Raw genomic sequence first — 15,555 nt, forward strand, 5'->3', positions numbered from 1 at the left:
ACACCTGGCGATGCACAGGGGTTCCTCCTGGCTCTGCACTCAGGAATTACTCCTGGTGGTGCTTGGGGGGCTAATTTGGGATGGCAGGGATGGAACCCGGGTTGGCCTCGTGCCAGGCAAACGCCCTACCCACTGTGCTATCACTCTGGCTCCCATTTAGTCTCTCTCTCTTTTTTTTTTTTGCTTTTTGGGTCACACCCGGCAATGCACAGGGGTCATTCCTGGCTCATGCACTCAGGAATTACCCCTGGCGGTGCTCAGGGGACCATATGGGATGCTGGGATTCGAACCCAGGTCGGCCTCGTGCAAGGCAAACACCCTACCCGCTGTGCTATCTCTCCAGCCCCCCCATTTTGTCTCTTGAACCCCGTCAGGAGTGATCCCGAAGCACAGAGCCAGAAGTAAGCTCTGAGCACCGCCAAAAAACAAAACAAGACTCAACGCAGGCCCCCCAGGAGACCTCTGTCACCAGCTCCCAAGGCCAGGTAAAACTTTGTATGGTTTTCAGGCCATACCCAGTGGTGCGGGGGTAGGGAAAAGCTACTCCTGGCTAGGTGCTCAGGGGCCGCTCTTCAGAGACCATGCGGGAGATCAAACCTGGGAGCTTCTGCACGTAAAACTTTTGCTCCGGCCCTTTGAGGCATCTCCCTGGCCCCGGCCGTTCCCTTTATGACAGTCCGTTGACCTGACTGCACACACGGACAGGGCAGGGCGCCGTCTTTCATCTTCGTCCCCACCGCCTGGCACTGATTCATTTCGCAAATATTTGTCAACACGGAGTCCTCTTGCTGTTGTCCCAAGAGCCAGCACGTGGCTCTTCCCGTCCCTTCCTCTCTGACCTTGGAGTGTCCCCAGGAGGGTGGAATGACACCTGGCTGGGAATCCTTACTGCTTGTCAGAGACCCCCCCCCCCCCCGCCCCAGGGATCTCATGCACAGGCTGGAAGGGGGGATGCCCAGGGACCCCCAAAGACAGCTGCCGGGCCAGGCGGAGGGAAGCCACAGCCTCAGGCTCGCGGTTCTTGCTGGTCCCGACTTCAGCTCCTATTCCACATGCGGGCGCCCTCTCTGCCCGCCCCACTGGGCTCCCTTCCTGCCTGCCCACAATGCCAGCCTGGCCTGGCCTGGGAGTCCGGCTCCCTGCCCCGATCCGAGTCAGCCCCAGCTCCCACCACCGCGGAGGCATCTGGTCGCGGGTCCGAGCTGGGCCTGGGCCGCCCAGATTCTGCCAGCCCTGATTCAGAATCGGAACCGGGGTCCTCCCACAATTGAGCAATCCCGGCTGCACTCGAGAACACATCTCTCTTGCTTAAGTTACTTCCTTTGGCTTGGAAACGGGGAAGGGGGGGTGTCGGGAGCAGGGTGGGGAGACGACTTCAAGGAGACAGCGGGGGAGGAGGACAGGGCTGGAGCTGTGCCCGAGAGGGGCCGCGGGGCTGGTCCCGGCCAGCGGAGAGGGAGGGAGAGGGCTGCGAGAGGATTCAGAAACTCTGGGGGGGGGGGGATAGAAAGCAAAAGGCCTGGGGTGCAGGGGCCTGAGGTCAAAGGGGTCAAAGGGGTGGGTGGGGGGAGCCCTCCAGGGCCCTCACCCTGTAGGGAGGCGAGGCCACCCAATGGGTGTCTGGCTTTCATGGAGGGAGGAAACCAGGAGAAGCCTGGAAGCGCTCTGTAGGCAGGGGGCTGCAGAGAGAGGGGTGGGGGTGCCCCGTTTGGGGTCGGGGGGAAGGCAGGTCCCCCCCAGCCAGGTCACCCGAGACTCAAAAGGGCTGCTTGTCGCCCCCTCTCATGCAGTCAAATCACAACCCCGTTTCCTGTTGTGATTGAAACACACACACACACACACACACACACACACACACACACACACACACACGAAAGAGGGAGGGAAAAGTGAAGCTGGCCAGCTGGATTTGGGGACCCATTTCGCAACCCTGTTGCTTGCAGCCCAGGAGGCCTTTTCTTTCCCCCTCCTTGCCCCCCCCAAACATCCTTCTCTCCAAACAGCATAGTGCAGAGAGGGACTCACATGGGGCCCTTCCAGAGTGTCCTTGCACGCGCGCGCGCGCGTGCGCACACACACACACACACACACACACACACACACACACACACACACAGAGTAAAGAAATGAAGAGGCTTCGGGCCAGAGCAATACAACAGCGGGTAGGGCGTTTGCCTTAAGTGGCCAACTGGGTCCGATCTCCAGCATCCCATCTGGTCCCCTGAACACCGCCAGGAGCAATTCCTGGGTGCAGAGCCAGGAGCGACCCCTGAGCATCGCCAGGTGTGAGCCAAACTCAAACACAACAGCCCTGACCCCAACCTTCCCCCACAAAAAAAAATCCCAAAAAACCATGGGGCTTCAGCAAACCTTATTCCTCTGCAGACACAGGCCCTCAGCCCTGCACACCTCCCTGAGGCACCCCACAACTCCCGGGGGCCGCCCCCCACACCTTCTGGAGGCCCTGCCTGCAGGGACCCTTGTTCCTTCTCATTCCTTCTGCCATGCAAGCAGCCTCGGAACTGAAACGAGGACAGGTTGGGGAGCTCAGCCTGGAAGGGGTGGGGTATGGACAAGCAACCTCCACCCCCGCCCCACAGGGCCCTGGGATCACACCAGCTCTGCTGACCTTCTGGGGCTCAGCGGCTGGGTTCCAAAACTACCATCTCATGATGCTGCTTTTTTTTTTTTTTTTTTGCTTTTTAGGTTACACTTGGTGATGCACAGGGGTTACTCCTGGCTCATGTGCTCAGGAATTACTTCTGGCAGTGCTCAAGGGACCATATGGGATGCTGGGAATCGAACCCAGGTTGGTCACGAGTGAGGCAAATACCCTCCCCACTGTGCTACCGCTCCAGCACCGTGATGCTGCTTTTAAAATGCTCGCTGTTTGACAGACAGCTTGCAACATCACTTGCCCATATTTCCTTTAAACCAGCTCACTTTTTTGTGGACAGCATCCTGAACAATCACAGAGGCAATCATAAAACAATAGATTGAGAACGTGGGGCCTGCCCCACAGTAAGACGCTTGCCTTGCATGCGGTCGACCCAGCTTTGATCCCCAGCATCCCATAAAAATCTCCCTAGCCTGAGCACTGCCAGGAGTAATTCCTGAGCGCAGAGCCAAGAGGTACCCTTGAGCATTGTTGGATTTAAAAAAAAAAAAAGAAAAAGGTTTTCTTAAAGAGTCTTAAATAAAAAGCATATCTGTATCCGACCAAAGAGCAAGGCACTCGCCCCACTCTGGGGAGAGCAGAGATGGGGCGTGGGGGTGTTGGTCTCTAAGAGGGTCTTACGGTGTCATCACCACATGGTCTCTCGTCCTGGAATCCTCTTAGAAGCCCCCATCCTGCAGGACAGCGGCAGAGGGACAGGGCCCCAGGCTGATCATAGGAAGGGGCCAGGGAGAGGCTGGGATGGGAGGAGGGTCCGCAGGAAGGTTCGCCGGAGCCACCTCCTGGGGGCAGAGACTCTCCCCTACTCTGGAGGGGAGCAGAGCGGGGAGCCAGGATGGAGGCCGGGAAGCACAGGAATCCGGGTGCTGCCACCCAGGGGCCACCTTGCAGCAGCCCTAGTCACACTGGGGGTTGTCATTCCCCCCCACCCTCCAACACACACACACACACAAACACACACACACACACACACACACACCTCAGCCACTGCTGAGGGCTCACACACACACACACACAGAGAACAGAACCTGGTCACTGCTGAGGGCATACACACACACACACACACACACACACAGAACCCAGTCATTGCTGAGGGCACACGCGCACACACACACACACACACACACAGAGAACCCAGCCACTGCTGAGGGCACACACACACATACACACACACACACACACACACACACAGAACCCGGCCACTGCTGAGGGCACACACACACACACACACACGCAGAACCCGGCCACTGCTGAGGGCACACACACACACACACACACACACACACACACAGAACCCGGCCACTGCTGAGGGCACACGCACACACACACACACACACACACACACACACACAGAACCCGGCCACTGCTGAGGGCACATGCACACACACACACACAACACACACACACACACACACCCCGGCCACTGCTGAGGGCTCTCTCTCTCTCTCACACACACACACACACACACACACACACACACACACACACACACACACACACACAGAAGAACCCGGCCACTGCTGAGGGCTCTCGGAGCTCACAGCGGGCCGGGAATCCATGTGAAACTCTCACTTCCTGGCCTCCTTCCTCCTTCATATTCTATTTCTGTTTCCAGAGTTTTCTCTGGGGCAGAGTCCCTCTTCCCACACCAGCGAGGCCAGGCTCCTGGGCCCTCGGGCCTTTCTCAGCCTCTAGCCTTTGTTGCAGCACCTCTAATTGTCAGCCTTCCCCTCGGAGAGGGCTCGGCCCTTGGGGGACACAGCCAGAGCCAGAGAGGCTAGGCCGGCTGGGGGAAGCCTGCGGCCTTTCTCCTCCAGCCCCCTGCCCAGGGGCTAATTACAGGCCAGCAGCCCACTGCCCAGGGGAGAGCCAGGACCCAGACACCCGTGCCAGGGCAGGCCGGCAGCCTCTCCCAAGAAGAGGGTGATCGGGGGAGCGGAGCAGGGTGCTGGGGAGAGACACTTCCGACAGCCTCAGCTCAGGGCCCATAATTAGTTTGTGGGATGAGAGCAAAACAACCATCTTCAGGGTGACAGCCAGACATCCCGGCGGCGTGGGCCGGGGGCCGGGGCCGGGAGGAAGGGCCAGCGGCCGGGGTGAGAGAACCCACTCATTCGCCCCACGAGCGTTTCTCCCCAGAACCTTGATCTCTTCCGGCCGCCTGGACTCTGCCCCAGAGGGGCAGACGGGGAGGCCCGCGCTGTTTGCCAAGGGAGGGGTACCCGCCTGAGGTTATTTCCTGCTTCTCCAGGGGAGGGAGGCAGGAGAGGGGCCAGGCCAGAGCACAGGCCGAGAAGGTTCCCATCGGTGCAGCCCCGTCTGGCCCCGAGGCCCGGCCAGGCCAGGGAGGGAACTGGCAGAGCTGTTTGTCCAGACAGGCCTTGGGGGCGGGGCTGCGGACCAGGAGCAGGGACAGGGCAGCCGTCTCCAGGGGCTCGGCCCCACCTTCCCTGAGCTGCCCTCCAGCACCTCACGAGGACCCTCATCCCAACACAGGGGAGCCTGGCCTCCGGCGACCTCGGGACCCTTAAGGGTGAGCTGGCGGAGCGGCCAGCTCCAAGGCAGACGGTGGGAAGAGGCCAAAGCTCACAAGGGTCTCCGGTCCCACCCCCCAGGACGAAGCCTGAGTGTCCCGCTCGGGTCTCTGTCTCCTGTGGGGACCCCAGGAAGGAAGGTGGAGGCCTTTGAGGGACGGAGGCTGGGACTCGAAGCGGCAGGGCAGGTGCTTAGCAGATGTGTGGCTCTAAGCTACAGCCCTGGCACCGATCAGCAGGGCCGGGCCAGGCCCGGTCCTGACGGATGACAACAAACAACAACAGGGGCCGGAGAGACCGTACAGCGGGTAGAGCGTCTGCCTTGCACGCGGCCACCCTAGGTTCGATCCCCGACATCCCATAGGGTCCCCCCAAGCGTGCCAGGAATGATGTCTGAGCACAGAGGCAGGAGTAACCCCCTGATCATCAATGGGTGTGGTCCACAAAATACACCAAGCCAAACAAAAATAGTAATAATAACCACTTCAGACAAGCCCAGGTCCACAGACCACAGGAGCAGCCAGCCTCTAGTTTTCCTCTGGCTTTCACTTCCACTTATCTGATCAGACAGACTCAAACCCATTATGCAGATCAGGAAACCAAAGTAGAGACTGGGAATTCTGGTTTACTGGCAGTCACAGATCCAGTTACCTCCCCCTGGGGGTGGGAGCCACCCTGGGGGGCCAGCTCTCTCCTCAGCCCTGTGGTGCGTTTCCTGTCGGTGGGATGGTGCCAGATGTGTCCTTTGTTTTAGTAACAACAAGCTGCACCGGAGTGCTCCAGACAGGGGGTCTCTACCTCCACACCCCTTCTTCTGCCTTTAAGACAGCACGGGGGAGGGGGGCAGGAAGCCCCCCCCCCCCCCCCCCCCCCGCAGGCACACCTAGGGTATCTCAAACTACATGGCCCAGCTGAGCCCCCTCTGGTTTCATTCACTGCCACAAAGTGTCCCCCTCCCGCCCCCGCCCCCCCCACCACACCTCAGGACCCTCCAGACTCACGGGCCTCACCCACAGCGGAGTCCAGAGGTGACGTCCAGAGTCCCCGTCCCCGGCTGGGCCCTGGCACTGCTGCACTAGGCCACCCGCACTCAGCCCGAGCCCAGGCCCTGCGGCTGCACCCAGCCCCGAGCACGGGGAAAGCCCCCAGTAGTCTGGTGCACACTCCCTTCTCCCGCAGGAAAAGTACCTAGTCCTCGGAGACCTAATACTCATTGACCCCTCAGCCCTCAGTTCTCCCAGCGGGCTCTCCTCAGAAACGGAGAGGCGATACTTAAGCCCGAGGCCAAGAGATAAGGCAGAGCACTGCAGAGTACGGGCAGAGGCCCTGAGCAACATCCCTGAAGCACTGCCAAGCCCGAGTAGGAACCTGTTATTTGGGGTTTTTTTTTTAATTTTTCTTTTTGGGTCACACCTGGCGATGCACAGGGGTTCCTCCTGGCTCTGCACTCAGGAATGACTCTTGGCAGTGCTCAGGGGACCTTATGGGATGCTGAGAATCGAACCTGGGTCAGCTGCGTGCAAGGCAAACGCCCTACCCGCTGTGCTATCACTCCAGCCCCGGAACCTGTTATTTGGGTGCACACCTGGCAGTGCTCACATTCACAGGACGGCCAGGGTTCCTCCCGGCTCTGCACTCAGCAACTGCTCCTGGTGTGGGCTCAGGGGACCATAAGGGATGCTGGGAATCGAACCCGGGTCAGCTGCGTGCAAGGCAAACGCCCTACCCGCTGTCCTGCCCAGCGGAGCTGAGTCTTGCCAGGAGTGACCCTTGGGTTCTTGAGCACTACTTGGGAGCACCACCACCTCCCCCCGCTTACGGCCCCCGTAACAGAACCCAAAAAAATGGAACAGAAACTTAGCTTGGAGAAGTGGGAAAGGGCCACGGCGAAGATGCTCCGAGCCTCGGCCGCAGACAGACCTGTTGGCCTTGACCCTGACCGGGGACGGTCCGTGAGCTCCCAACCCCAGGCAGGGCCGGCCTCGGCCTGTGCCCCGTCCTGCCCACCCCCCCTGCCCTCCGGGGAGGGCTGTGACTCACGGTGCAGGCTGAAGGAGATGTTGATGGTGTGCTCGTCCACGAAGCCCTTGAGGCCAGGCATGCGGGCACACTTGAGCTGGGTCTGGGCCGCACTGTCCCCCACATGCACCCAGCACACGGTCTCGTTGGCGTAGCTGAAGTCCATGGCTGTGGTCTGCCGTGTGCTCGTCGGGGTGATGGTCGACACGGGGGCCCCGCTCAGGTAGGTTGCCAGAATGTTCTGGGAGTTGGCGATGAGCAGCACCGGGGGCCGGTCGACCGGCTCTGTGGGTGGAAGGGAGGGAAAAGGGGGGTAGGAGCGGCCAGTCCTCCCCAGAGAAGGCCGCCGGGGAGAAGCCACACACAGGGGACACCCCCCCAGCCCACCCCCCCCCCCCGCCACGTACCGTTCTTGGCCTTGCAGGAGCGGTTGTCTGGCTGCAGCAGGTACCCCTCCACGCAGCCGCACAGGAAGGAGCCGTCCGTGTTGGTGCACAGCTGGCTGCAGGTGCCGTACACAGAGCACTCGTCGAAGTCTGCCAGGAAGAGAACAAGGACACGGTGATTTCTGAGGTGGACCGGGGCAGGGCCGTGGACGCCGGCAGACGCCGCCACCAGTGGCGGGTGTGTCCATCTTCACGGCTCCAAGGAAGGATTATTTGGCAGGATGTTTGACAAGAAAAGGTGCTGTCACCCAGCAAGTCCAGACTCGGCATCTTCCTGAGAGAACTAGCTGTGCCGGGTGCTCTGGTCACCCCGAAGTGCTCCCCTGCCTCCCTGCTCCGAGCCCCGTCCTGGGCGAGGCACTGGCGCTGTCTCCGTGAATGAGAGAGATTCAGATTTCTGCCCCCGTGGAACTTAAATTGGGCTAACAAACAAAATGCTGGGATAAGAGTAATAATAATAAAAAAATAATAAAATGGGGCTAGAGTGATAGCACAGTGGGGAGGGCGTTTGCCTTGCGCGCGACCGACCCGGGTTCGAATCCCAGCATCCCATATGGTCCCCTGAGCACCGCCAGGAGTAATTCCTGAGTGCAGAGCCAGGAGTGACCCCTGTGCATCGCCGGGTGTGACCCAAAAAGCAAAATAAATAAATAAATAAATAAATAAATAATAAATACCCAATTGGGATTGGAGGTAAGAGAGGCCCTGGGCCGGTGGGCACAGGAGGGGCTGGAGACACCAGTGTCGGGGGCTGAGCTAGAGGGGTCTTCGAGGGCTCTCCTGACAAGGTGGCTTTCGTGCAGAGATCCACAAGGGGTGGACTTAAAACAGAAAAGTCCGCATTGTTTGTCAAAGAGAGAAACTGGGAACGTCTTACTCATCCACCGGGTGATGGCCAAGAAGACTGTGGTAACCTTCAGACATCACAGTGGTTTGAAAAGAATGAGGTAGATCTCTCCGTACTAACATGGAAAAATCTCTAGAACATACTGAGTGGAAAAAGTGAAAAAAGATACATACAGTACCATGTTTATCTTTTTTTTTTTTTTTTGCTTTTTGGGTCACACCCAGCAATGCTCAGGGGTCACTCCTGGCTCATGCACTCAGGAATCACCCCTGACAGTGCTCAGGCGATCACATGGGGTGCTGGGAATCGAACCTGGGTCGGCCGCGTGCAAGGCAAACGCCCTCCCCGCTGTGCTATCGCTCCAGCTCCCCGTGTTTATCTTCTAAGAAGCGCACAAGGGCTGAGAGTACAGCAGGTAAGATGCTTGCCTTGCACACGGCTGACACAGGCTCAATCCTCAGCACTGTGTATGGTTTCCTGATAGCCCAGGAGTAAACCCTGAGCACCACCAAGTATCACCCAACACCCCACCCCTCCCCCCCGGCAAAGCATACGCAGAAAAACACTTTCAATGAGATCTCCCAGGAGTGTATGTAGACAAACGCATAAAAAGGTCTGTAAGGAGAGTACACCTTACTCGCGGTACCATCTCTCAAGCCCCTCTTCTTTTTCCTGTCACTGGGCCACACTCAATGATGCTCAGGGATTATCCCTGCTTCTGCACTCAGGAATTACTTCTGGTGGTGCACAGGCCACCCTGTGGGAAGCTGGGATCGAACCCAGATCAGCCACATGCAAGGCAAACACCCTAACCACTGTACTATCACTCCAATCCTCATCCTCTTTTCTTTTTCTTTTCTTTTCTTTTCTTTTCTTTTCTTTTCTTTTCTTTTCTTTTCTTTTCTTTTCTTTTCTTTTATTTCCTTTTACAGGAAACTCACATATCATCTATATAGTTGCATTCACAGGAGAGTGTGTGTGCGTGCGTGTGTGTGTGTGTGTGTGCGCGCGCATGCGTGCGTGCTGCTGGGAATCAAACCCAGGGCCTCACACATACAAGGCAAAATGCTCTTCCACCGAGTTCCATTCTTGGCCCTGATAAATAGCGTTTAAAGATGAAGTTTTAAGTCTGAAAGAAGCAAGTGAGTGGGACGACAGCCACGTCCTGCGTCTCGACGGCACGGTGCCCATCTCCTCTTTAACACTTCCGGGGCCTTTTCTCCGCCCCTGGCCAGGCCTGCAGGCCCTGAGCACGGCGCCACCACCCGCCCAGCCTCCCGGCGTGTCCACGCACCTTTGCAGGTCTTGCCATCTGCTTGCAGCTGTAAACTGTTGTTGCAGTAGCAGGTGGGCCCGCTGAGCGTGGGGACACAGTGGTGCTGGCATCCCAGCTGGGAGCAGTTGGCCCGGAGCTCTGTGGGAGGGCAGAGGACAGGCGTTCACCCCCGACCCACGGCACGCCGGCCCCCAGCCTCCCCCCTGCCTCCCCCCAGCTCCACGCCGCCCCCCCACCCCAGAAACCACTTCCTAGGCCTGTGGTCCAAGGCCAAACCACTTCCAGTGTCAGAGGTGGAAGGGGCTTCCTCCCGAGGGGTGGCGGTGATCTGTTGTCACGCAGAGAGGATACGAGACAGGCCCGAGGTCACACAGACCCCACCTGTCCCTGCGGAAAGGGCTCTCTGAGTGTCCCCACAGCGAGTGGGGACAGCGAGTCGTATTCCTCCCGAACCTCCTGTTCGTGCTGCCTCGGGACCCTTTGGTGGTTTCAGGCTGAAGAGAATGGGTAGGCAGGGCCTGTCCCGGGAACGCCTGGAGTCGGGCTTCTCTGGGAGTCCCCTCCCCCCCCACCCCCGAGAGTCCCAGACAAGGCCTCTGGCCCAGGTGGAAGCCGGGAAAGGGAACAAACCAGCTCCCGAAGGACCCTTCTCTAATCTTCCTCCTGCCACTGACCCACTTCCACAGGGAGACAGAAGGGAGTGAGAGAGAAGGGGGGGAGCTGCCCCCCCCACAAACCAGCGACCCAATTAATGGCCTTGCGTGGGGCCAGGCAGCCTGGCCACAAAGACCCCTTTGTCCAGCTGCCCCACCACCTAGGAGAGAGAACTCCCCGAGATGCGGGGATGCCGAGAGCCACTGGGCCTGCCAGGGCGAGTCAGGGCGGTGGGTGCCAGGCCCCAGATGGGTCCTTCTCCTCCCCATCACCAGTGGAGAGCCCAAAGACACCGGCCGTCCAGCCTTCCTGGAGAGGGGGCGGGAGGCAGGAGGAGGGCTCCGGGGAGAGGGGGAGATATCGTTTGTTTTGGAAAATCTAGAAAGGACTTTCTCTGCTGATCACAGGGTGGGACGATGAGGAGATCCTACTTGTGTAACAGCAGAGAAGAAAGTCCGACTCTAGGTCTCAAGGTTCTTTGCAGTTTGAAAAGGCCTTAAAAAAAATGTCAGGGGCGGGGCTGGAGCGATAGCACAGCAGGTAGGGCGCTTGCCTTGCACGCGGCCGACCCGGGTTCGATTCCCAGCATCCCACAGGGTTCCCCGAGCACTGCCAGGAGTAACTCCTGAGCATCACTGGGTGTGACCCAAAAAAGAAAAAAAAAAGTCAGGGGCTGGAGCGATAGCACAGCGGGTAGGACGCTGGGGCCTTGCACGAGGCTGACCTGGGTTCGATTCCCAGCATCCCATATGGTCTCTTGAGCACCACCAGGAGTAATTCCTGAGTGCAAGAGCCAGGAGTGACCCCTGTGCATCGCCGAGTGTGACCCAAAAAGTGAAAAGAAAAAAAATGTCAGCGTGGCCATGCCCCCTCGGGCTGGGAGGGAGGTGCAGGACCTTGAAGCTGGCTGTGCTCTGACAAAAACACACGGCCTCAGGGCTGAAGAGATAAAACAGGGGCCCAGGCTCTTGCCTTGTATGAGGCAACCCCAGTTTGAACCCTGGCACTGCATGCTCCTCTGAGCACTGTGGGAAGTGAACCCCCTCCGGCCCCCGGCACAGAGCCAGGAGTAGCTCGCATGTACCACCAGGCGAACCCCATTTCCCCACACACACACAAAGAAATACCCCACGCAGAACCGAGCAGAGGGAGAGCGGAACCGTCCCCCGCACCCCTGCCCGGCCCTGACGGGATACAGATGCGTCTCTTCCCACAGGCCAGAGAGGCATGTGGGACAATGAGCCGCCGGCACAAGCACCTCCCACCCTGGGGGCCTGCTCCAGCCCCCGGAGCCTGCTGAGGCCTCGCAAAGGCGTCCGGCTCTGGGAGGACCAGGAGGACAGTGGGAGGGAGCGGTCGCTGGGCCCTGACCCGAAGCTTTGCGGCTCCTGAGAATCCTCCCTCACTGCCCACGTGGAAACCAGATGCTCCAGGCTCCCCCCGAGACCAGGAGGGCACGACCCTCCCCAGCTGGGGGGGGGGCTGCCCCCTCAAAAAGCTTTAGGGTCGGCGAGCTGGAGCGATAGCACAGTGAGTAGGACGTTTGCCTTGCACGCGGCCGACCCGGGTTCAATTCCCAGCATCCCATACGGTCCCCTGAGCACCGCCAGGCGTAATTCCTGAGTGCAGAGCCAGGAGTGACCCCTGTGCATCGCTGGGTGTGACCCAAAAAGCAAACAAAATAAAACTTTAGGGTGTTCAAAGATCCACAGTTCCTGAAAATGCCTCCTGGAAGGCTGAGGCGGAGGGAGGGAAACGAACCCCAGCCCTCTTGTCGTAGCTTCCGTCACAGCATTTGTCTGTGTCTGCTGACACTCGGGTGTCATGGAAGCAGCCGTGTGAGGGCCGGGGAGATGGCTCAAAGGGCTGGAGCTCAGAGAGCCAGGTTTGATCCCCGCTGCCTCCTGGCCCCAGGGCACGGCCAGGAGAAGGTCAACAACAAAAAACAATAAAAAAAAAAAAAAAACGCTTCAAGAAAGGCCCTAGCGGGGCTGGAGCGATAGCACAGCAGGTAGGGCGTTTGCCTTGCACGCGGCCAACCCGGGTTCGATTCCCAGCATCCCATAGGGTCCCCTGAGCACCGCCAGGGGTGATTCCTGAGTGCAGAGCCAGGAGTGACCCCTGTGTATCGCCAGGTGTGACCCAAAAAGCAAAAAAAAAAAAAGAAAGGGCCTAGCTATCCCGATTATTCATGGGAACACTGGCCCAGTGTAACACCCATTTTACAGGCAAGGAACTGGGGTCCAGACAGAGGCCGTGACTTGTGCAAGTTTCCACAGCAAGGGAGATGGCCAGGCCCACAGAGGCGGAAACCACAGCGGCCCTGGCTGGGGTTGACCTCCAGTGGCCGTTGTGTGCCCAGGAGTGGGATGAGGCGAGGAGAGGCCCCCGCTGGTGGGCCCCCTCCCGGCCCTCAGCTAAGACTGCACCGTGCCTGCGGGAGGTGGAGCCGCCCTTACCTCGGCAGTGGGACCCCTCGTCCGAGCCGTCCATGCAGTCCTGGACGCCATTGCAGAGGTGAGACATGGGGATGCACAGCTCGGTGCCGAGGCAGTTGTGTTCGTTGGGCTGACATCGCTGCGTCTTGCTTTGTGGACCTGGGGCAGAAGGAAAGATGCCATGACCGGGCTTTCCTGTCACCTGGTCGGGAGCTCACTGTAGGGCTGGGGACAAGGACTGTGACTTCGAACTTTTTTTAAATTTTTTAAAATTTTATTTTATATACAGGGGCCTTTCCAGCAGGGCTGGGGGCCTAGGCACCGGGGCGAAGTTCTCAGTGCAGTGCGGTTCGGGCCTGGCGATGCTGGGGGCCACCAGTGCCACCTCAGGCAGTGCTGAGGATCAAACTCGGGTCCTCGTGGGCTAAGCTGGTGCTCCCCGGCCCACACATGTGCATCTGTTCCCACCCCGGTAGTCCTCGGGGGCTCGTGACTCTTCCCCCCACAGCCCTCGTGTATTATCTCCAGATAGCCCTCTGCAGCTCACGCTGGGGGCTGCCAGGAGGAAGGAGCCGTAACTTTCAGCTCTGAAGAGCCACCAGGGCTCCAGACACCCCAGCCCAGGGTTCCGGACACCTCACAGTCCTCACGCAGTGCATGGCCGAGGTTTGAGGGGAAACGTTTGTCTGACTGAGGAAAGCCCAGTCACTCAAGACGCTACTTTCCACAGCTCCCAGGGCACAGAATAAAAGCTGTCATTGTCATTGTCACTGTCACTGTCATCCCGTTGCTCATCGATTTGCTCGAGCAGGCACCAGTAACATCTCCATCGTGAGACTTGTTGTTACTGGTTTTGGCATATCCAATACGCCATGGGGAGCTTGCCAGGCTCTGCCATGCGGGCGAGACACTCTCAGTAGCTTGCCAGGCTTTTTGAGTGGGACAGAGGAACCGAACCCGGGTCAGCCACGTGCAAGGCGAACGCCCTACCGCTGTGCTATCACTCCAGACCAAAAGCTGTCATTAGTAATTTTATATGAATAATAATGTGATTTTTTTTTTTGGTTTGATTTTGGACCATACCCGCAGTGGTCAGAGCTTACTCCTGACTCTGTACTCAGGGATCACTCCTGGCAGTGAGTGACTATATGCTTAGGAGACCATATGTGGTGCCAGGGATCAAACCCGGGTTGGCTACATGCAAGGCAAGTGCCCTCTCTGCTGTACTATCTCTTCAACCCATGAATAATCATAAGAAATGTAAATATTTTGCATGCAGTGGGCATGCAAATAAAATTATTTTTGTCTGATTCTTAAAATGTCTGAGAGCCAGGGCGATAATACAGTCACTGTCACTGTCATCCTGCTGCTCATCAATTTGCTTGAGCAGGCACCAGTAACGTCTCCATTGTGACCCTTGTTACTGTTTTTGGCATATCGAATACGCCACGGGGAGCTTGCCAGGCTCTGCCGTGCGGACGGGATACACTCAGTAGCTTGCTGGGCTCTCCGAGAGGGGCGGAGGAATCGAAAATAGTACAGTGGGAAGGACATTTACCTTGCATATGGCTGACCCAGGTTTGATTCCTGGCATCTCATACAGCCCCCCTGAAACACCACCAGGAGTAATTCCTGAGCGCAGAGCCAGGAGTAACCCCTGAGCCCAGTAGGGTGTGGCCCAAAAACCAAAAGAGAAAAGAGAGAGAGAGAGAGACAGAGACAGAGACAGAAACAGAGAAAATAAAAAATTTCTGGAATTTCTGGGTAGTGCTCAGGGGCTACTCCTGATTCTGTGCTCAAGGTGTTCCCACTGATGTTCTGGGAAGCATGTGGTACCAGGTATCGAACCTGGGCCTCCTGAGTGCAAAAACACGTGCCCCAGCCCTTTGAGCAATCTCCCTGGCCTTAAGCTGATTATTAACCGGGCTACTAGAAGATTTCCAAACTGCCCCTACGCTCGCATTATATTTCTGTTGGAAAACACTATTCCAGACCCCTCACCAGAGCAGCCTGCCTGACGGACAGAGGTGGGGAGGTGGAGTCAGAGCCGGACTCGAGGCTAGTGTCTCTGGTTCCTTGTTGCCCGAGACGCTGGCTGGAGGGGGAAGTGACCTTCAAGGGACCCTACGGAGACCCCTCGGCCTAAGGTGCTGGCCATCCCTGAGCTGGGGTCTCCCCACCGCCCACTGGCTCCTTAGTCCAGCGGGGAGTGAGTGTGTCTATCTGCAGGTGGCCGGGTGGGGGTCAGGGCACACGGGTGGGGGGCGGGGCGGGGCCCCGTGAGTGATCTGTCGCGTCTCCCGCTAAGTGTGAGTCGGGGGCAGCGCCTCTTGGGGCTCGTGTTCGCATGCGGGTTGCGCTGCCACGGCACCACCGAGGGCCGACTCTGTGACCGTCATGAGTGTCCTCGCTGGCATCTGCCGTAGCGTGTGTGTGTGTGTGTGTGTGTGTGTGTGTGTGTGTGTGTGTGTGTGTCGGAGGGGCAGGGGACTCGATGCCAGGACGAGTGTGTGAGTGGGCACAGAGTGGGGATGTGGATACGGTGGGGTATGCACCAAACGAAAGGAAAAGGGATGGGGCTGGAGCGACAGCACAGTGGGGATGGTGTTGGCCTTGCACGCAGCCGACCCGGGTTCGATTCCCAGCATCCCATAGGGTCCTCCG

At 58.6% G+C, this 15,555-nt stretch overlaps 1 protein-coding gene across 1 annotated transcript in view; it reads right to left on the bottom strand.

Annotated features, from left to right (window-relative positions):
• The window catches only part of LRP1 (LDL receptor related protein 1), a 101,001-nt gene that overhangs the window by 71,996 nt on the left and 13,450 nt on the right, over positions 1–15,555 (bottom strand). The window contains exons 3-6 of the mRNA XM_055129189.1: positions 12,913–13,050; positions 9,818–9,937; positions 7,638–7,766; positions 7,252–7,515 (exon numbers count right to left, since the gene is read on the bottom strand). Coding sequence (XP_054985164.1) covers positions 7,252–7,515; positions 7,638–7,766; positions 9,818–9,937; positions 12,913–13,050 — 651 coding nt within the window. The remainder of the gene's footprint in view (positions 1–7,251; positions 7,516–7,637; positions 7,767–9,817; positions 9,938–12,912; positions 13,051–15,555) is intronic.

This window comes from Sorex araneus, chromosome 2 (genome assembly GCF_027595985.1).
Source record: "Sorex araneus isolate mSorAra2 chromosome 2, mSorAra2.pri, whole genome shotgun sequence".
In the NCBI taxonomy this organism is placed as follows: Eukaryota; Metazoa; Chordata; class Mammalia; order Eulipotyphla; family Soricidae; genus Sorex; species Sorex araneus.